Source organism: Apium graveolens, chromosome 8 (assembly GCF_009905375.1).
Source record: "Apium graveolens cultivar Ventura chromosome 8, ASM990537v1, whole genome shotgun sequence".
NCBI lineage: Eukaryota > Viridiplantae > Streptophyta > Magnoliopsida > Apiales > Apiaceae > Apium > Apium graveolens.
In genome coordinates this window covers 110119355-110142194 of record NC_133654.1, presented here as the reverse complement: position 1 = coordinate 110142194, position 22840 = coordinate 110119355, and the positions used below count along the sequence as shown (strand labels likewise).

The 22840-nt window shown below is 37.5% G+C and overlaps 1 protein-coding gene and 1 non-coding gene across 2 annotated transcripts; one reads left to right on the top strand and one right to left on the bottom strand.

Annotated features, from left to right (window-relative positions):
• Nucleotides 1-15852: 15852 nt before the first annotated feature.
• LOC141682284 (small nucleolar RNA R71) lies at nucleotides 15853-15959 on the top strand. The gene has a single exon (XR_012559685.1). It is a non-coding gene; the product is annotated as a small nucleolar RNA R71 (small nucleolar RNA).
• A 3980-nt stretch (nucleotides 15960-19939) lies between these two features.
• Nucleotides 19940-20692, bottom strand: LOC141679861 (uncharacterized). Its single transcript, XM_074486236.1, has one exon. It carries the CDS (start codon nucleotides 20690-20692, stop codon nucleotides 19940-19942), a length of 753 nt encoding a protein of 250 aa, XP_074342337.1.
• Nucleotides 20693-22840: the final 2148 nt, after the last annotated feature.

The window sequence follows — 22840 nt, the reverse complement described above, 5'->3', positions numbered from 1 at the left end:
TTAGATAAGAAGCTGCTATATAGACATTCTTCTTGAGTTGCTCTCCTTGTTTGAACTCTAGAAGACACATCACCAATGATGAGCTCAAAGAGGTGATCTTTTATCCATTTCCTTTGTTGAGGTAGATTAGCTCTAGATGAAGAGGCCTCATTGTTGTCTTGATGTGTGACTGAGTTTTGATTATTAGAAACTCCCCCTGAGTTTATGAATCTTTGGTTTGAGAAAGGAGAATTTTCTATAAGTGATCTATTCTGACTTTCAGTTTCTTTTAAAGACCCGACGGATGGTGCACTTTGTGTTCCGACGGATGAGGCTGATTGTCTCCCGACGGATAAAGCAGATTATCTCCCGACAGATAAAGCAGATTGTCTCCCGACGGATGAAGCCTTTTGCAACTCGACAGATATTGAATTTTGTGCTTCATTAGTAGTACATTTTTCTGCATTATCCTTTGCCATTGTTTCCTGATCACTTTCATCATCACTTTCATCACTAACCATCTCCACATTATCAAATTTGAGACTCTCATGCGAATCTTCATTTTGCAGTCCTTCAATCTTTTTATTATCAAATACAACATGCATTGATTCCATAACAATGTTGGTTTTTAGATTGTAGACTCTATAAGCTTTTCCCACAGCATATCCAACAAAAATTCTTTTATCTGCTTTAGCATCAAACTTCCCATGTTGATCAGTCTGATTTCTCAAGATATAATATTTGCAGCCAAAGACATGAAGAAAATTTAGAGTTGGCTTCTTATTCTTGAACAATTGATATAGTGTCATGCACTTTGCTTGATTAACCAAAGAAATATTTTGAGTGTAGCAGGCAGTATTCACAGCTTCAGCTTAGAAATATGTTGGTAACTTTGATTCTTCAAGCATTGTCCTTGCAGCTTCAATAAGAGATCTGTTTTTCCTTTCTACCACTCCATTTTGTTGTGGAGTTCTTGCTACAGAAAACTCATGCATTATCCCATTTTCTTCACAAAATAATCTTATCACAGAATTCTTGAACTCAGTTCCATTGTCACTCTTGATTCTTCTTACATTGAAATCAGGATGATTGTTGACTTGCCTTATGTGATTGATGATGATTTCACTAGCCTCATCTTTAGACTTTAGGAAATATGTCCAAGAGAACTTTGAGAAATCATCTACAATTACTAGGCAAAATTTTTTCCTTGAGATGGACAACACATTGACTGGTCCAAATAGATCCATGTGTAGCAATTGTAAAGGTTCTTCAATTGTTGAATCAAGCTTCTTTCTGAATGATGCTTTGATCTGCTTCCCTTTTTGGCAGGCATCACACAATCCATCCTTAGAAAACTCCACTTGAGAAATGTCTCTAACCAGTTCTTTCTTGACAAGCTCATTCATGGTCTTGAAGTTTAGATGGGATAGCTTCTTGTGCCACAACCAACTTTCATCTTGACTTGCTTTACTGAGAAGGCAAGTAACAGATTCTGCATTTGATGAGTTAAAGTCAGCTAGATACACATTTCCTCTTCTCACACCAGTGAGGACCACTTTGTTGCTTCTTTTGTTAGACACAATACATGCTTCTGAATTGAAGGTTACTGAATTGCCCTTATCACAAAGCTAGCTGATATTCAGCAAATTATGCTTGAGACCATCCACTAGGGCAACCTCCTCAATGATGACATTGTCTTTTAAAATCAAGCCATATCCCACAGTATAACCCTTGTTGTCATCTCCATAAGTAATACTTAGGCCAACTCTCTCCTTGAACTCTGTGAGCAGGGTAGAATCTCTAGTCATGTGCCTTGAACAACCACTATCCAGGTACCAAAGATTCTTTCTGTTTCCCTGCATACATCAAAACCAAATCAAGTTGATTTTGGTACCCAAGTTTCCTTGGGTCCTGCCTTGTTAGCTTTCTTCTTTTGTTTCTTAGGTTTGATCTCATTTGACTTGGGATATTTGATTCATCATTAGTCATCTGAGTTGGACCTTTGAAACCAGTCATTAAAATAGAATTATCATGCATATTTTGATTAACAGGAAAAGGCATGCTATTTGCAAACATGTTATTCCAGTAAGGCATGCTAAATGGCATTTGAGGCATACTAAATACAGCATAATAAGGATTAGGTGTAAATGGCATATAAGCAAATTGTGCATTCATATTTTGAGCAGGCATAGGATTCAAAGGCATAGAAGGCATGACATTCATGTTGGGAAAAGAAGATGGTACAGATATAGGAGTAGGCATGGCAAGTTTGCAATTAACAGACAAATGATTAGTACTACCACACTTAACACATATTTTTCTTGGAGCATACTTATCGGGTGTGTAGTTGTTATGTTTGTTAATCCCTACTTTCCCATTTCTATTGTTTTTCCTTTTAGTTTCTGTTTTAACCTCAATCTTTTCTAATCTGTCATTCAGTTGCTTGATGGATAGATGACCAACATTCACTTTCTTCTCATTCTTCACTTGACTTGATTCTCCTGGAACGAAGTTTTTGGAAACTAATTCATATTTTTCATTTAACTTGGCAAGTTTGGCTTTGCTCACAGGTTTGTTCACAGCCGACGGATGAGGATTTATGTCACTCGACGGATAATCCTTTTGATTATCCGACAGATGACTCTCATCATCCGTCGAGTCTACATCTGTTAGCAATACTTCAACCAAATTGGATTCCAGCTTTTCCTTACTCTTTTTCCAGGCTGGATCACAAAAGGACTCAATACCTTGAACTTTAGTGATTTGAGCATGAACATCTCTGGATGATTCCATGCCTTAATCACCTCATGTTCTCGTTCAAGTTGCTTCTTCAAAATCTCTTCTTTCTTCAAGGACTCAGTTAATTCATCCTTAGCAATCTTACACTCAATTCTCAATTTCTCAAATTCAATAAACTGAGATTCTAGCACAATATTCCTCTCACTTAAAAACAGATTATTTTCTTTGATTTTAGCATTTTCCTTAGTGAGGGACTTAAGTATAACATGCAAATGATATAATTCTGCAGACATGTCATTGATAGCATCATTATACTCAGCTTTAGATAAATGTGCTAGGTTAGTGGTGATTACCTGATTACTTGAAGAACTTGTTTCTGTTTTATCAGACTTGGCCATTAGGGCTAGATTGACATAGCTGACATCTTCATCTTCATCCAAACCATCAGTTGCCCAATCATTTTCTTGTGTAATGAAAGCCCTTTCCTTTTGCTTGAGCAACTCAAAATACTTATGTTTATAATCAACAGGCTCAAACTTCTTTTTACTGGAATCTGACTTTCTACATTCACTGGCAAAATGTCCTACCAAGCCATATTTGAAACACTTGAATTTGGATTTATCCACCATGTTTCTATTTGGCTTAGCTGCTCCAAAGTTCTTTTTAAACTTGAGGTTGGCAAATCTTCTGAAAAAAAGCTAAATGCTCATCAATATCATCCATGTCATCTTGGCTCAAATTGTCTTCATTTTCAGCTACCAGCCCCTTACACTTGTTTTAACAGACCCTTGAAGTAGACTCAACAGCTTCTACCTTCACCTCCTTCTCCTTTTCCAACTCAGAAACCAGTGCTATGGACCCTCCTTTCTTCCTTCCTTTCTCCATCCTCTCATCTTGTTCTATTTCAAGCTCATAAGTTTTCAGGATGCCAAGTCTCTCCAAGGTAAACTCCTTGTAATCCTGAGAATTTCTTTGTGAGACTGTCATTGGTTTCCACTCCTTTGGAAGAGATCTAAGGAACTTGAGATTGGAGTCTTTTGTCTGATAGACTCTTCCATGTAACTTCAGAGCATTTAGTAGTTTTTGAAATCTACTAAAAATGTCAATGAGAGACTCATTATCTTCACAATGAAAGTGCTCATATTGCTGAATTAGCAGCTGCATCTTATTCTCCTTTACTTGCTCAGTACTATCACAGATAATCTGAATTGTGTCCCAAACCTTCTTGGCTGTTTTGCAGTTAATGATGTTATCAAACATATCACCATCAACTCCATTGAATAACATATTCATGACCTTCTTGTCTTTCCTGACTTGCTCAATATCAGGATCTGACCATTCATGCCTAGGCTTGGGAACAGATGGTTCATTACCTGTTGCAGCTCTCATTGGCACATGAGGACCTCTCTCTATGCAATCCACATAGGCCTCATCTTGAGAAAGAAGATGTAGGTGCATCTTCACCTTCCAGTGGTGATAATTGTCTTTGTCCAGAAATGGAATTTTTACTCCAACATCCTTCTTGTTCATCTTGCTGTTTTGTTGTGATCTTTAAACTCTTTATACTTCAAGAGCTTGCTCTGATACCAATTGTTATTCCCTAACAATACAACAAGAATTACAGAAGGGGGGTTGAATTTAATTATGACTCCTTTTTGAGATTTATGAAAAATGGTTCTACCTCAATTTATATCTAACTGTTTGATTTGCAAAGTGCGGAATAAAGAGTTAAGTAAATCAAACACAAAGTAATAGAAACTCAGGTCTTTAAAACTTTCTGGTGGATTTGAATGTATCCACCAGATATATATATATATATATATATATATATATATATATATATCGAGTGAGAATCCTGTGAAGCTTGAATAGCTCAAAGCTGCTTACAAATATGAACAACTAAACTTATAGAGAAATGCTACATGATTTAGCTTACAAAATGTTTCTCTGAGAATGTATTTGCTTAGTCTTATTGTTGTTCTACTTGCTACACTTGGTTTATATATCACCAAGTTTACATGGTAATAAGACAAGATAATAAAACAAAACCTATCAAGTCTAACTCCATGCTGCTTCACTACTCTATTCCAGCATCTTTGAATATCTTCATAATAGCATGGAAATGGTAATGCTTCTTTGTTCTCAAAAACCCTGTTAAACAGGCTGCCACATTCCTTTTCCAAACACTCGATGCATGTGACTGTGTTGTCACTTTCAACAGATATTTGAATTGGTCATCCGTCGGGTACATGCTTGTTATCCGTCGGGTACCCTTGTTGATCATCCGTCGGGTAGCTATTTATCACTTGACTCCATTTCATTTGTGAACAATTACAAGACATCTTATATTTACATTTAATCAACCTATTATGTACATCTACTAGCAGTCTACATGATTCATAAGCTATTACAGAATCTATACAAAGTTGTTTGCACAAATGTGCTATAGTACTTATTGTTACATAAGCTACTCACCCGGTGGATATCAATTAGTCATCCGTCGGGACTATATTGAGTCATCCGTCGGGACTATATTGAGTCATCCGTCAGGACTATAATTGATCATCCATCGGGTGCTACAAATTCACTAAGTTAAATCTACTAAGGTGTTTTGTTTAGCTTATCATCAAGTACACAACATATTCCTAACAAGTACCTCCTCTCAAGAATCTCAAAATCCCCTGATATATCACCATCCCCAAATCAATGTAATCACCCTGAAGAATCCCCCATAGCAGACGAGCACGCTCCACAGTAATTTCATGCACATGCGAAGATGGAATGATGTTAGCACAAATAAACGAGTTTCAAGCCCGTGCAAACCTGTTCATGCACGACACAGGGAACATGGAGTAATCAGTAGTGCCCCTCTTGAACTTCCAATGAGTCTCAGGCACACACAAAGTCGTAATGATCAGATCCAAGTTGAATTCCTTGGGAGTCTTATCGTTCCAAATGTCTTGACCCACCTTTCTCGCGGGCTGCTCAATCACCATCCTGATAACCTATGCAGTATACTCCACAGTCCTCCCTCGAACCACCGTGAAGCCATTATTCTCCGCCTTGGCGTTAGCATAGAACTCCCGCACAACACTCATGGGCACAGCTGCGGGAGCCTTACAAAAAGGAACCAAGCCCATCTCAAGAATCATCTCCAACAGCTTACCATCCTTCCCTGATGGCTGAAAACCTCACTCCTTATTAATAGGCTTCGAGAGAAGCCTCGTGTACTCCTCTTCTACCTCAGGAGTAGAAAACTTTGGCCTCACACCACCCGCGGATGAAGAATCGGTGGTGTTGCTGCTAACTTGCGTTCTTTGCCTCTTCGGTGCCTTTGGGATTGAATGAGAGAGAATAAAAGTTAAGTGTTTGAGAGAGATTTGTGTTTGAGAATTTGTGATGTGGTGGAGAAGTTTGTGTATAAGTGTATGTATTTATAGGTGGAGATGTAACGCCCCCAAATCCGGGGTCAAGGAATTTGGTCGTCACTATAAAAGCTCAATCCAAATTAACCTGTTAAATCAATAAATAAATGCCAGGGGAAGATATTGATCATCTATGACCCCAAACTAATCCAAGATCTTTTAAAGTTACAGTTCTAGAAACAAGAAATCCAAATTCCACCAATAATTTTTCACATTCTTTTAAAACTCTTTTTACATAATCCAATTCAAAACTAAACCCACTAGTATAACTTCGAAATGAAGTATAATAGGCCCAAATAAAATACACAACTATAATATAATATAATATAATATAAACAACTTTACACAATAAAACTTACACTAGTTCGCAAACCCTGGACCCATCACCTTCCAAGAGCTTCTTCTTTGCTTCCTCGAATTACCTAAACAGCGCAAGTTAATCCTCACTGGAGGTTAAATTTAAAAACAGGCAAGTATGAGCGGAAGAAATGCTCAGCAAGATCATTATAGTATATAGAGGGTCGTTTTGATATAAAACCGACATCTGCATTAGAGCAGAAACTTTAAAATCATAATTGCTGAATCATAAAATTTTAGTTGAGAAATCCCATAATTGATTCCTTAATTGTATTCAAAACCATTTTGATACTTTTGAGCGAAATGCTTCAGCAATACTTTGAATCTTGACGAGAATAAAACTCATAAAACAGTGTTTACGAAAATATCGTAAACCACAATAACAAGAAATAATGATTATGGATTGAATCATAAACTTTACTCAAAACCGAACTCTTCAAATTAATACTTATTTTGCTGTCATATCAAATTAGATATCAATACAAACTTTGTTGCTCACAACACCCATACTAAAGTCAACATCAATCATCTATACTAATACCACCTTTGATATTTAACAACAACATAAGTATCAGCATAAATCAGAATCTGAATCAAAACTGCATTTCACCATTATTACAAAACAGAAATAGTTGATAAATCATTTATTCTATGAATATAAAAAATTATATGATAATTTAGATTAGGATCATTCTCTGACGGATGTACTATTACATGCTGATCAGCCCGTGTGATAACACAAGGTCATGATTCATAGAATCGTGACCCCAAAAACACGAGTACTCAAACAAAAGGCAATATACCTGCTTGTGGTAAAAATTATGTCATAATATTCCATATGGCACTTAGAAATAGCCCTCCGCTGGACCGTCCATCCCGGCCACTTACGCAATTATGATCCAATCTTAAAACCTTTTATTGAAATGGGGTCATAATAATCGACACCCGAAATAATTTTATTCCCCCAATTCTTGGGTAGGAATATTCGCAACCAAATCACTTTTCTCAAAATCCAAAACATTTATAAATCCGATAATTGGATCAGTAAAATTACTTGACTATTTTGAACATAGAATAGTAGATGAGTATTCGCATAAACAGAATTATTTAATTCAACGATATGTAAAAATTTTATCTATTTTGAGCTGAGAATAGGTAAATTAATATTTGCATAATAGGATTCAAAATAAATATCACTTGAACAATAAGTGATGATAGAAATACTTGCCTTTGGGTTATTAGCAGTTAGTCACACTCGTATAAACGCAATTATCTCAGTCTGGCATCTCAATGCATCACCGCTTTTACTTCGCTAAATCTCTGATTTCCTGCTCATGTAGTGCTGCAACCCATTATTCCATACAATTCAACTCTAGCCTACATCCATTCCATCTGGTCCTGATCGTCTTGAAAGATTCGCATCTATAATTAAAAGATCACACTTTAATCATGTAATCGATATTTACTCAACGAACTGCGCCTCAAAATCCTAATGTCTACCCATACAATAGCCCACACATAAAGGAAACAGTCAAACACAAAACTCTTGACCCACGTACACACGTAATTCACATAGCACGTAAACACATAACTCACGTATCACATAATTCATATAACACATGTCTCGGTTCGTCAAAAGGGTCGACTCGATACGTTTAAAACTGAAATCGGGTCAAGAATAAGATTTATCAATTAAAAATCGACTCAGAATGACTTGTAAAATAAGCGACCTTTCGAAACAAAAGAATTTAGGTCTCAAAAGTATTTTTAATGAAAGCGGAATATTTTTCTGAGTCTAGAGGCGCTCGTTTCGTATTAAACGGACGAACGATTTATTTATTACGAATAAAATAAAAATAAATCAATTAATAATAATATTAATTGATTTTTAAATACCAAAATATAAATTTTAAAAGCTCAAAATAATTTTTAAATCATTATCTAGGAAAAATCAGAATTAAAATGATTTTTCCATAATTTTTGGAATCAAATCAAATTAATACAAATTATATAAATAAACTGATTAATTATCAAAATAATTAATCAATTTAAATAAATAATAAATAAATAAAATTTTTGGATTTTGTAAAAAATCATAAAGGAAAATAATTTTTGGAATTTAAAACAATTAAGATAATGATTTTTAGAATATAAAATAATAAGTAAATGATTTTTAAAATCAAAGGAAATGATTTTTAAATTTAGAAAATGAATTTTGAAATAAAAGTAAAAAAAAAATCAGCAGAAACAGGTTTTTGGTTTTGGAATAGGGGAAAACAGAATCTTAACCGGGTTGTTTAATCAAGAAAACGGGTCGGTCAAGACTTCTAATCGGGTTCATAAGAACACGACCGGAAATTCCCGCTGGTTTCTGGGGATTTCCCAGATTCCGGTTGAAGGGACTTTTTTGGCGAGACGTGCCCCTCTCCGATCAGCCTCTCCTGCTACTACCTCCATCCCGATTTTGATGCTAATCAATTCAAAAACAAATCCCCAGGTCGATTACCAACCCAGCAAACCACAACGAAGCCGGAATCTCTTTCTCCGGCCGATCTGCCATTAAATCCGATTCAAGCTTTCCGGCCAAAATATAAACTCGGCCAAATCTTACCCAAAAATCACGATTCAAGTACCAAAATAAAGGTCATAACAACTACAGTCTATTCATGACATCCTAATCTTCAAACAATCAACATACAATCATAAAAATCGAAATCAAAACTTTGGAAAAACATGAAACTCGACTATAACATTCCGGGGATTAAACAATTGAAGTAAATATATAAATCGACTCTACAGATCATCCTAAAGCTATCTGCAACATCAAAATTAATCAACAATCATCCTATTTCAAAAACGAATTCATGGGCGAGAACACTAAAATCGATTTTGTAAAATACCTAACCTCGATTCTTGATTTTGATACTAATAGAACAGGCTCGTTACGGGGATCAATTTTGTTACTAGAACTCTCAGTTTGGTTTCCGGAATCAATCACAATCTTTAATTGAAGCTTTGCTCAAGAATCTCACCCCCAAAACTTGTTTTTGGTTTTAGGAATTTTCTGAATTTTAATAAAATAATAATAATAAAAAATTAATAATAAAAATCAGTTTCAGCTATTTATATTTATTAGACGGTATACCCGATAAATTGTAAATCGGTTTCTTTGACTCATACTTAAAAAAATAAGAAACCCGAAAGCACAAATTTACGGAGAATAATTTTAAAAATAATAAAATATAAAATTTGTATCGAAATTCCCCAAAAAATTGCGAATAATTCCAAAATATAGAAATACTGGGTATTTGAGATACGATTGATTTTATATAAATAAAAATACGAATTTTATGGACTTTAACGTCCCGGTGGGGTCCCGGTCCGTTGATTTTTGAAAAACCGAAACGATACCTAAATTAACAGAAAATCCCGAAAATATATAAAATGCATTCAAGCGCATATAAAATGAGATAAAACGAATACCTCGATAAAGACACAAATAACACGCGTCTAAATTACGGATCCATTCATATAAATGCATCTGAAACACGTAACAAGTATTCTATTGGATCATATCGGATCCGAAAATAGATTACTTAGCCTCTAAGTAACTATAAAAATGATACGATTTAATATCAGATTCGGATATTATCAAAACTGGGTTTCTTATAAAAAAACACCTTATATGAAAATAATATTATAATATCCCGTCTCTCAATAATACGGGTTTTATTGATTTATCAAAATGACTATCGTATCGAAAATTTGGCACCGGGACGCGTACGGGTCAAACCGTAATCTGGATTGAAAAAGTCAAAACATGGAAAATGTCCGGAATTACCAGATTAGGTTAGGAAGGAGTTTTCAGAAGAGTTTCGGGTTGTAAAAACGTAAAAACGGTTGAGGTTGGACGATTCCCGGTTTTATAAAACAGTTTTGTAATTTCACAGAAAATAATTAATAAATCCATAAATCATTATAAAATCATCTAACAGTGCAAAAATTACCAGAAAAATATCATAATTATCTATATTTTATTCTGGACATATAAAATTAAAATACTCAAAGAATATCACATATAAACATCCAAAACATCAACTCCAATTACCAGATAATTCACTAAAATTCATATAAAAATCACATAAACAACTTCAAATAATTATAATAATATCTGAAAATATGGGATATTACAGGAAAGGTGAAAATTCGATAAGGAATAGAAGTGGGAATTGATTGTGGGAATCGTGGGAATAATGGGTTTGATTTGGAGACGGAATTATGGGATGTGGAAGAGTAAAAATCGGGTTGGAATTGATTTTTGAGTAAAAATCCCGATTTTCTCTTCATTCTTCTGTTTTTATATTTTTTTTCGAACAAGGACCCGGCGCGGCCGCGCGCTTGGGCTGCGCTGGTGTGCTTACCTTTGGGAAAAACAGCGCGGCCACGTGCTAGATCAGCGCGGGCGCGCTTGGTCACTGGAGTTGGTCCTGATTTTTTTTTCTTTTTCTGATTTTTTATGTTTTTCTCCTTTCTTCCTGCTTCCTCTACCTACTAATGTACAACAAACTTGGTTTTCCTCCCAAGAAGTGCTTCTTTTACGTCTCTAGCTCGACGTAGAACCTTGAGCTTAAATGGACAATAGAACGGCGCTAACCACCTCGCGGTTTGCCGTGTCACCATAGTAATGCTTCAATCTCTGACCATTTACCTTGAATGCTTGGCCCGGATCTTTCTAAAAAATTTCCACCGCTCCATGTGGAAACACGGTTTTGATTATGAAGGGCCCTGACTACCTTGACTTCAACTTTCCAGGAAAAAGGCGGAGACGAGAGTTGAACAAAAGAACTTGTTGTCCTGGCACAAATGATTTGAGCACTAGACCTCGATCGTGCCAACTCTTGACTTTCTCCTTATACATTTTGTTGTTCTCATAAGCTTGAAGTCGAAACTCGTCAAGTTCATTCAATTGAAGCATCCTATTCTTTCCAGCCGCATCCAAGTCAAGATTCAATTTCTTCAAAGCCCAATAAGCCTTATGCTCGAGCTCCACAGGCAAATGACACCCCTTATCATAGACCAACTGAAACGGCGACATTCCCAATGGAGTCTTATATGCTGTTCTATACGCCCAAACAGCTTCATCAAGCTTCAAAGACTAATCTTTCCTCGATGGACACACCACTTTCTCTAAAATGCGCTCGATCTCTCTGTTAGACACCTCAGCTTGTCCATTTGTCTGAGGATGGTAAGCCGTAGCAATGTGATGATTCACATTATACCTTTTCATCATAGTTGTGAACTTGCGATTGCAAAAATACGATCCCTCATCACTGATTATAACTCTTGGAGTTCCAAAACTTTTGAATATCTGCTTGTGGAGAAATTTAATCCCCACCTTCGCATCGTTCATTGGCAACGCCTTAACTTCAACCCATTTCGACACGTAATCAACCGCCAACAAGATATACTGATTGTTACAAGATGAGACAAATGGCCCCATCAAGTCAATTCCCTAAACATCGAAGACCTCAACCTCTAGAAGCACATTAAGAGCCATCTCATCCCTCTTAGACATATTACCCACATGTTGACATCGATCACATTTCAAAACGAACTGGTGAGCATCTTTAAATAATGTCGGCCAAAAGAAACCTGCTTGAAGAACACGAGCTGCTGTCTTTTCTCCACCATAATGTCCTCCATAAGCCGTTGAGTGGCAATCTTGCAAGATCCCCCCCCCCGTTTCGCTGTAAGGAATACATCTCCTGATGATTTGGTCAGCTCCTTGTCGAAAAAGAAACGGCTCATCCCACATATACCACTTCACTTCATTTAGAAACTTCTTCCTTTGAGCATAAGATAAGTCAGGAGGCAGGATATTACTCACAAGGTAGTTCACAATGTCAGCAAACCACAATTCTCCTTCTTGTACTCCAAACAGCTGCTCGTCGGGGAAAGACTAATTTATCAATGTCTTATCCAATGAAGTGGCATTAAGATTCTCTGAACGCGAGAGATGATCAACGACTTGATTTTTAGTTCCCTTTATGTCCTTGATCTCTAGTTCAAATTCTTGAAGCAAAAGAACCCATCTAATCAATCTAGGCTTCGAGTCTTTCTTTGAGACGAGATATCGAATTACAGCGTGATCAGTGAAAACTGTCACCTTAGTCCCAAGTAGATAAGATCAAAATTTCTCAAAACCATAGACAATAGCCAAAAGTTCTTTCTCCGTAGTAGTATAATTCAGTTGAGCACCATTTAGGGTCTTACTAGCATAGTAGACCACATGAAATATGTTGTTCTTCCTCAGCCCAAGAACTACTCCAACTGCATAGTCACTTGTATCGCACATCATCTCAAAGGGTTCATTCCAATCAGGTGCATTTATGACCAGTGCCGTGATTAAACTTTTCTTCAAAGTCTCAAAAGCTGCAAGGCACTCATCATCAAACTTGAAAGGGACATCTTTCTCTAGAAAACTGCACAATGGCTTTGAAATCTTAGAGAAGTCTTTGATGAACTGCCTATAGAAACCCGCATGACCAAGAAAACTGCGAATTCCTTTAACAGAACTAAGTGGAGGAAGATTCGCAATGACCCCCACCTTGGCCTTGTCCACCTCAAGATCCTTACTAGAAACCTTGTGCCCGAGAATAATGCCCTGTCACACCATAAAGTGACATTTCTCCCAATTGAGAACCAGGTTGGTCTCAACACACCTCTTGAGAACGTGTCCAAGATTTTACAAGCATTCATCACAAGAATCGCCAAATACAGAGAAGTCGTCCATAACACCTCCACATTCTGGCCAATTATATCAGAAAAATGGCCATCATACACCTCTGAAATATGGTCGGTGCACCACACAGACCAAAAGAAACTCGTCTGAAGGTGAAAGTACCAAATGGACAAGTGAAGGTAGTCTTTTCCTGATCTTCTGGAGTGATACAAATCTGATTGTAACCCGAATAACCATCCAGAAGGCACTAGTACTCATGACCGGCTAATCTGTCAAGCATCTGATCAATGAAGGGCAAATAGAAGTGATCCTTCCTAGTGGCTTTGTTCAGCTTCCTATAGTCCATACAAACTCCCCACCCCGTGACTGTTCTAGTAGAAATAAGCTCATTCTTCTCATTTACTACCACAATAATTCCACCTTTCTTTGGCACACATTGAACCGGGCTTACCCATGAACAGTCAGAAATAGGGTAGATGATTCTTGAATCTAGCCACTTAAGAATTTCCTTCTTCACTACTTCCTTCATGATTGGATTAAGTCATCTTTACTGCTCGACCGTAGGCTTGCTACCTTTCTCTAGCAGAATTTTATGCATGCAGTAAGGAGGGCTGATTCCCTTGATATCTGCTATAGTCCAACCAATTGCCGATTTGAACTCTCTCAGAATCCTCAGAAGCTTTTCCTCATCACTACCTGAAAGGTCAGATGCAATAATAACAGGCAAGGTAGATGCATCACCCAAAAATGCATACCTCAAATGCTCGGGTAAAGGCTTAAGCTCAAGAGTTGGAGCTTCCTTAATAGATGGCTTGAGGTGTTTAGGAGTTTTGTTCAATTCCTCCATTCTAAGAGATTCAAAAGGCATATCAATCTTCCTCTTCCAAGGAGAAGCATTCAAATATTGCAATTGTTCTTCACCTTCATCATATTCACTATCTGAATTTCCCAATAAGGCTTTTTCTAAGGCATCAGACCTTAGCAATTGATCAAGTTCTGAAGTAACCACAGAATCGACCAACTCCACCTTTAAGCACTCCTCATTTTCCGTAGGAAATTTCATAGCATTGAACACATTTAAAGTTACATCCTGATCCAGCACTCGCATTGTAAGCTCACTCTTCTACACATCTATCAGGGTTCGGCCCGTTGCCAAGAAAGGTCTTCCCAAGATTATGGGAATCTTTTTATCCTCCTCGAAATCAAGAATTACAAAATAAGCAGGAAAGATAAGTTTATCAACCTTGACCAAGACATCCTCTACAATACCTCGCGAATATGTAATAGAACGGTTGGCTAACTGTAAGGTCATATAAGTCAGTTTTGGATCAGGTAAATCCAACTACTTGAAGATTGACAAGGACATTAGATTAATGCTAGCTCCCAAGTCACATAAGCATCTGTCAAAAGACACTTTTCGAATAGTACACAAAATAGTGAAGCTTCCTGGATCTTTAAGCTTCGGAGGCTACTTCTGTTGCAACACAGCACTGCATTCCTCCGTAAGAGCGACTGTCTCTAAATCATCTAACTTCACTTTCCAAGAGAGAATACCTTTCATAAACTTTGTATAACTAGGCATCTGCTCAAGAGCCTCAGCGAAAGGTATGTTGATATGAAGTTTCTTGAACACCTCCAGAAACTTCTCAAATTGCTTGTCCAGCTTTATCTTCTGCAGCCGCTTAGGAAAAGGCGGTGGAGGATAGATATGTTCCTCCCCTGTATTACCCTCAGGAGGAGTGTGCTCAACAGTAGTCTTCCTCGGTTCCACTTCAATTCCCTGTTGCTCTACTTCTTCCTTAGCCCCAGCTTCTTCAGTCAACGCTTGAGTTTGTTCGGAATCCGCAACCTTTCCAGACCTCAAAGTAATTACCTTTACCTGCTCCTTAACTTCCCTCATTCCTGGAACTTCTGTGTCACTAAGTAGTGTACCAGGCTGACGATTTAGCAAGGCATTGGCAATTTGTCCAATTTGATTTTCCAAGGTCTTGATAGAAACAGCTTGACTCTTGCACATAAGCTTCAACTCCTCTAGTTCAGATTTTTCATTAGCTTGTTGCAGCTGGAGTTGCTGTCTTGGTGCATATTGCGATTGCTGAAAACCAGGAGGGTTGTACTGCTTAGCTGGATACTGCTGAAAAGGTTGTTGAACCGTATTCTGAGCGTTGCTCCAACTGAAATTAGGATGATTACGTTTGTTGGGATGATAAGTGGCTGGCACGGGCTGCTGCGAACGCTGAAAGTTGCTCACGAACTGAGCTGATTCACTAGAAATTGCGCACTGATCAGTCTCATGGGCACCAGTGCAAAGCTCATAGACACTAGTGATTTGATTACCCATAATTAGACAAAGTGTCCACCTTCATCGTCAAAGCCTTAAGTTGGGCAGCTATAATAGTTGCTGCATCCAACTCCAGAATTCCTGCTACTTTTCCCCGAGTCAGTCTTTGGGAAGGATTCTGGTATTCATTAGCAGCCATCAGTTCAATTAATTCATAAGCTTCATCGCAGCTCTTAACCCACAAGGCTCCTCCTGATGCTGCATCAAGCATGGGTCTAGAAGTAGCACCCAATCCATTGTAGAAACAATTAATAATCATCCAATCAGGCACACCATGGTGTGGGCACTTCCTTAGCTTCTCCTTATATCGATCCCAAGCCTCACACAGAGATTTTCCAGTTTGTTGAGCAAACTGAGTAAGAGCATTCCTGATTGCAGCAGTCTTCGCCATAAAGAAGAATTTAGTGAGAAACTTTTGAGCAAGATCTTCCCAAGTGGTGATAGACCCTGCTGGTAGAGAATGTAACCATCACTTAGCTTTGTCCCTCAGAGAGAATGCCCAGAGTCGCAGCTTGATAGCATCTTCAGTCACATCATTGAACTTAAATGTGTCGTAGATCTCGATGAAATCCCTGATGTGCATGTTAGAGTCTTCAGTAGGAGAACCCCCAAATTGAACCCGAGTTCTGTATCATCTGAATCGTGCTTGACTTGATCTCAAAAGTGTTAGCCCTGATGGCTGGCCTGATGATGCTTGACTGAATGTCATTAATCTTAGGCTGAGAATAGTCCATCAAAGCCTTAGGGTTTTCTGCTTGATCACCCATCTCTACTAAGCAGGTTCCTCGACTTTCTCTTCTTCTTCTACCTTCTTTTCTTCCTAAAAAACTTCCCTTCGAACCACCACAAGTTCTTCCTCGGCTTTATCCAGAGATCTCTTACGAGTACGCGAATGCGTAAGTATACACCCTCGCTAGATTACCTGAAATAAGACAAGGAAACAAATAAGTAATAATGTCCGAGTCAATGAACTTTAACGATCAGTGATGGAAAGCACATAAACTATAAATTAACACTGCAGTCCCCGGCAGCGGTGCCAAAAACTTGTTAGTCGCTAAATGCGCGCTAATAATACACACAAGTATACGAGTTCGCAAGTAGTATAGAATCTTTTCTAGTTCGTTCCCACATAGACTGGCTTGGTTAACTAATTAATTCACGCACTTAAGCAACAATGTAAGGTTATTATTCAATGCTAAGACGATAACAAATTGAGGTTGTTTATAACTAAGAATTAAACTAACAATTATAACTAAGAGACTAAGATTGGTTGAATTAATATATAAGACAAACATGAGATTCTAACTTCAATAAATACTTCATTCAATAGCCTTATTGTTCTCAACCTTAACATGTAATGATGATGACACTAATCAGATAACACAAAACTGATAAACACCAACTTTCGTTGCATGAGTACCATACTACCAGACATCCACAAAAGAGATAGAAGCTGAATAAACATCAATTATATTGAGACCCTATATGTCTATAGAATTTGACAATATAACGGTTTAAGCACAAGTTATCTATCTTGATTACATAGGGCAAGTAAGTTGGTTAAATTACCTACAAATCATGCGTAACGGATATATGAACCTATGCTAGCATGACAAGTTCTAAATCCTTAAGTTCACTTTCGCTTCATTAAGAATTAACACACTATCTTATAAGTTTGTGACGCTCATAAGATGAATACGCACAACCAATACTAGGTTATCATACAATTACCACACACTAAGGCATCGAAATAATTTAACTAAAGAAATCCATAAATAAATCCGTTAAAACCCCACGATAACGATTAGCCCATAATCGGACTCATCATCAACGTGGGTTCCGATGAAAGCATGGTATAACAAACATAGTCTTTATAACGAATAAATAAAACAAAGTACAAAACAAGATTAAGGTTCACAAATAAGAAAGCTTGCATCCAAGTTACAACTTAAAATAAAGATTCACAAGTAAAAACAAGATCTTCTTCGTCTTCATTGAATCGTGCTAATACGGTCTTCTTATGGCTCTCCTTGACATGTCTCTAGCTTGATATATTATTAAAAACAACTTAGAGTTGTTTATATAGCAGCCCTAATTAGCAAAGAAGTCTTCCAATTCGAATTAGAATAGAATCAGAATTTTACATCCTGACCTGGCGCGGGCGCGCGCTTGATTAGCGCGGGCGCGCTGGCTTTCAGAACTTCAGGCGCGGCCGCGCGTTTGATCAGCGCGGGCATGCTGGGCTTCTGCCAGAATTTGACTTCTTCATTTTTCTTATAGATTTGAGCCGGCTTTCCACGAGCTTTTATTTCAACACCACCTTGACACCAAATTAGCATCAAAACAATGCTAATTCACCTGATTACCTTGATAATGCCTGAAATGCAAAAACACTCGAAAACACGTTAAAATGCTTAATAACTTGAGTATAAACACATCAATTCAAAGCTTTAGGGAGTGTAATAAAGTGTCATAAATTCCACTCGACAATACCACACAAAGTTTTCCCACAATAACAGCTTTAGGAACCAAGAATTAGATCAAAGGTGAGAAAAGCGACACCATCAACAACACATGTTTCTTTTCTTATGCCTGTTTTTGTTTTTTACGTAGAGCATAAAGCCTTATGCACTAAGGTTTCATCTTAGATCAAACGTAGTGGTAGCTGGTTGTTGGTTTGTAGGCTTCTTCTAGTTACAGGTGATTGCATAGGAGGCGCCAAAGGAAGAAGCAGGTAACTGGAATTGTCAAAACATTATTGGTGCTAGCATGAACACGTTGCATAATTGGCATGAACATGTCATATCTTCAAAAAATTACAGTCGATGCATGACTTGTGAAGAGCATGAACATGTAGTGCGGTGCATGGAAGTGTTGGATAGGTGCATGAACATGCTCAGTGATTGGCATGCTCATGCCAATTCATAGAAAATTACAGTTACTTGATACCTGAGGAGCATGAACACGTTGGTAGGTGGCATGAGATTGTTGCTTTGTTGCTGGAATAGTGTGAGCAGCATGAGCGTCCGAGAAACTGGCATGGGCATGCTGAATTGTAAAAATATTCCAGTGATGAGTAGGCTGGAGGCGCATGAACAAATTATATGCACTGCATGAGGTGCTGCGCTGGTGCATGATCATGCAGCAGGTGGCATGGACATGCCAAATTCTCAAAAAACTAAAGTGGTTGGAGGGATGAATCGCATGAGTATGCTAGTAACAAGCATGAGCATGTTGAATTATGGTTGCCAAGATTAATGCAGGACAAGAGTGCACTGTAGCTTGTGATAAGCGCTCAAATTCCTCCACCTTCTCTAAAAGAGCATCAGGACCTAGATCAAGGTCATCCAATACCAGTGCTTGGTTTGACTCAATTGCACGACTCCGCAGAGACATCATCTTCGGACTTGACTGTACTCTTATACTGCCTGATTCTAGATCTGATCCATTTAGACCATTGGCTATCATATCATGGACATGGCTTTGAGATGTAGGAGCACGTTTGAACATAATTTTCCAATCTTGGCCCCTCCACATCAGTATTTGTTCATCATCAAAAGATAAAAATACACAAGGAACCAACTCCTTTAGTTTAGCACCAATCTTTTCATAATCACTTCCATGCATGCCCCTGCAGTTAATCTTCACTATTGGACATTATTGGAAAGCACTCATCACATCTCTCACTAGAGGAGCATAGGCTCCATTCTTAACTAATTTGCAAATTGGAAGAAGGTTCTTCCCTTTCTCCTGGAATACATCAGCTTTAGCTTTTGTTAAACCTTCTGGAGCTTCTTGTATAAGCTTTGGATAAACTTCATCTTGAATTGGATAAGAGATGAATTGCAGCTACTGCTCTCACTCTCTCAGAGGTGCTTGTTGCTGCTAATCTAGTCGCGGGAAGGTTGTAGGTGCATGAACAGGTTGTGTGCTCTGTATGTGAGTGCTACAGTGGTGCGTGATCATGCTGCAGGCGGCATGAACATGCTGAATGTCCAAAAATAAACAGTCGGCAGATGTGTATATGTGCATGATCATGCTGAAAAAGAGCATGGTCATGCAGATTTCCAAATACTGTCAGATGTTAAAATTCCATAGTAGTGAGAATCGTGGTTGCATGACCCAGAATTCTAAACTCTTCACTCTTTAAAAACATGTCAAAAGTTGTAAAAAAATCATCCTCAATTCCTGTAAGAATAATAAAGCACATAAGTCATGCTGGTGGGAGTAACATTCAATATCAAACACGTACTAATATATATATATATAGTTATTTATATATACAACATTCATGGGTTGCCTCCCAAAAAGCGCTTATTTAACATCATTAGCTCGACATCTGTGATTCTTTTACTTTTATGATGGATATCTCGAGACCATCTCTAATGGTCCAACTATAATATTCAAATTATTAACACCTTGAAATTCACATGACGGAGAATAATGTGCATCGATTTCAGCTTCCACTCCACGGGTATGATGATTGACTTTGTTTACAAGTTCTTCCCTAACATCCACTATATAGCACTCAGTTTTAACTGATAAGCCTTTCACCGCTTGATTAAGATCAAAGTCAACTTTTTCTTCTCCCACTTTCAATGTGAGCTTACCAGCTTTCACATCAATATTAGTTCCCGCGGTTGCCAAGAATGGTCTTCTTAAAATAATTGGAATATCAACATCCTCACTCATCTCCAACACAACAAAATCACATGGAATAACAAATCTATCCACCTTTACTAAAACATCTTCAAGTACACCTAGTGGATATTTTATTGATCTATCCGCAAGCTGCAATGCAATTCTTGTCTTCTTTAACTCTCCCAAGCCAAGTCTTTTGTAGATAGAAAGTGGCATTAAACTCACACTAGCTCCAAGATCACACAAGGTTTTTTTAATTTTGATTTCACCAATGGTGTATGGCAAGGAAAAACTCCCAGAAGGAATTGTGCCTTGAATTATAGAACTACATTTTTCATTAAGAGTGATTATTTTTACCTCCTCAAACTTCTTCCTATTAGACAATACCTCCTTCATAAATTTTGCATAAAGGGGCATTTGAGCCAATGCATCAGCGAACAGAATGCTAATATGAATCTCACAAAACATCTTCAAAAACTTTTTATACTGCTTTTCTAACTTGCAATTTTTTAACCTTTATGGAAAAGGAATTGGAGGTATGTATGATTTTATCATAGCTTTATGTGTGGCCTTCTCCTTTTTTGGTTAGTTATCAACACTTTCAGAAATCTCCACATTACTTGATGTGTTTTTCTCTTCTTAAGAGGAAGAATCTCATCTTTAAGTGTTGAAGTCGCAATTTCCGGTAGTCTTCTTCCACTCCTCAAAGTGATAGCCTTGCACTGCTCTTTGACATTCACATCGGGTTGACTAGGAAGTGCTCTTTGTTCACGAACACCAACCTTATTTGCAATTTGGCCAATTTATGATTCCAACATCTTTTGAGATGACGCCATCTAATCAAGCCTTGACTTAACTTTTTCAAATTTAGACTCTATATTGGCGAAGGCCCCAGTAGTTCCTTGTATCATTTTTTTGAGTGCAACTTCCCAATCAGCAGGTTCCTTCTTTTCCATAAGCGGAAGTTGATATTGTTGTTGTTGCTGAAAACCTGGAGGTGGACTATGTCTTGGAACTACATATGTCGGATTTTGAGCATGGTTGTTGCTATAAGAGAGGTTGTTGTTCGGCCTTTGATTTGGATTGTAGTAAGAATTATTTTGCACAGGCCAAGATTGTCTTCTTTGAATTAAAGATGCTTCCTCGGGAAATTTAGGAGCATATGAATATTGATCAACACCATAATCATTGTATTCTCTCATTAGAGCAGAGATAGCATTAACATTGGCCCTTTGTCCACGTACCTCTTGAATCAGAGCATCCAATTTAAGGGTGAGTAAATTCATCATCTCAGTATCTTGTGCTAATTTCACTGAGTTCGCACCATTAGGTGCCCATTCATAGTTATTTGTGGCATGTTGCTCGAAAAGTGCTTTTTCCTTGGTTACTAGTGATTTCTTAAAATCTCCTCCAGCTGCCACATCCAAACTCAAACGAACTTCTTTATTCAGGGACCCTAAAAAAGTACTGAAAAGCATCCATTCTAAATATCCATGATGCGGACATTTTCTTAACAATGACTTATATCTCTCACATGCCTGATATAAGCCTTCACCTGGTTTCATCTTGAAACTTATGATGATTGCCCTCATTTATTGATTCTTGTCCGAAGGATAGTATTTTGACAAAAACTCGGTTGAGAGACTTTCCCAAGTAGCCACTATAGTATCTGGAAGTTGTTAAAACCTTTCCAAAGCTCTTCCCTTTATAGAGTAAGGGAACATGTGAAGACGTATTTGGTCAGTAGTCACTCTAGTAATTTTAAATGAACCACACATCTGCATAAAATGCTTTAGATGACGGTGTGGATCCACTCACTCAATATCTCCTTCAAAAGCAGAGTTGCTCACCATTTGTATCTAGCTTGGATTAATAGTAAATTGAGCTACATTAATCGCTGGAGTCTTGTAAATGCAATTTGCAAGATTAGGAGTCTCATGATCCCAAATCAAAGTTTTATCAGGATTGGCATTATTAGAAACTTGACGGTCTCCCATCTTGTCTCTTTCTCTTCTTTGCTTCACCTCTTTTCTTAAAGCTCGAAAAGTGCGTTCGATTTCTGGGTCAAACTCTAAATATCTCGCACTTGCCGGAACATCGCATATAAGAGTTATAGCACCTGAAAAGAAAACACAATAAGATGGATTTTGGAAATAAATCTGATAAAATCTAAACAATAAGGAATAATTAACCTAAAACTTAATATTGCTACCTTCCCCGGCAGCGGCGCCAATTTGTTGTGTATTTTAAGAGTATCGTTCACAGGGAAGGACTGAATTTAATACTAGTTCAGGTTGTAATTCTTTTACTGTTTAGAAGTGAGAAGAATAATTGGGTTTGTGTTTTTAAACTAATTTAAACTAATAAGCAAATAGAATTAATGATTTAACGATGATAGAAAGCAATCCAGGAATAAGGGTTCTTCATTGATATTAACGAATGTGGATCAACTGTGATATTAAAGTCTCATGCTCTTGCTAAAAATATTCCTCTAATAATTATATTGTTCTCTCCCAAGACATAATATAATACCTACAACTACATATTAAAGTCACTCCCATGATCAATCAACATATAATTATAAACTGTTCAAGCCCATGGAATTTCTGTATGATT

Excerpts from the sequence above, each read along its gene's own strand:
- LOC141679861 (XM_074486236.1), bottom strand. The coding sequence starts at position 20,692 with ATGTTTTGTGAGATTCATATTAGCATTCTGTTCGCTGATGCATTGGCT.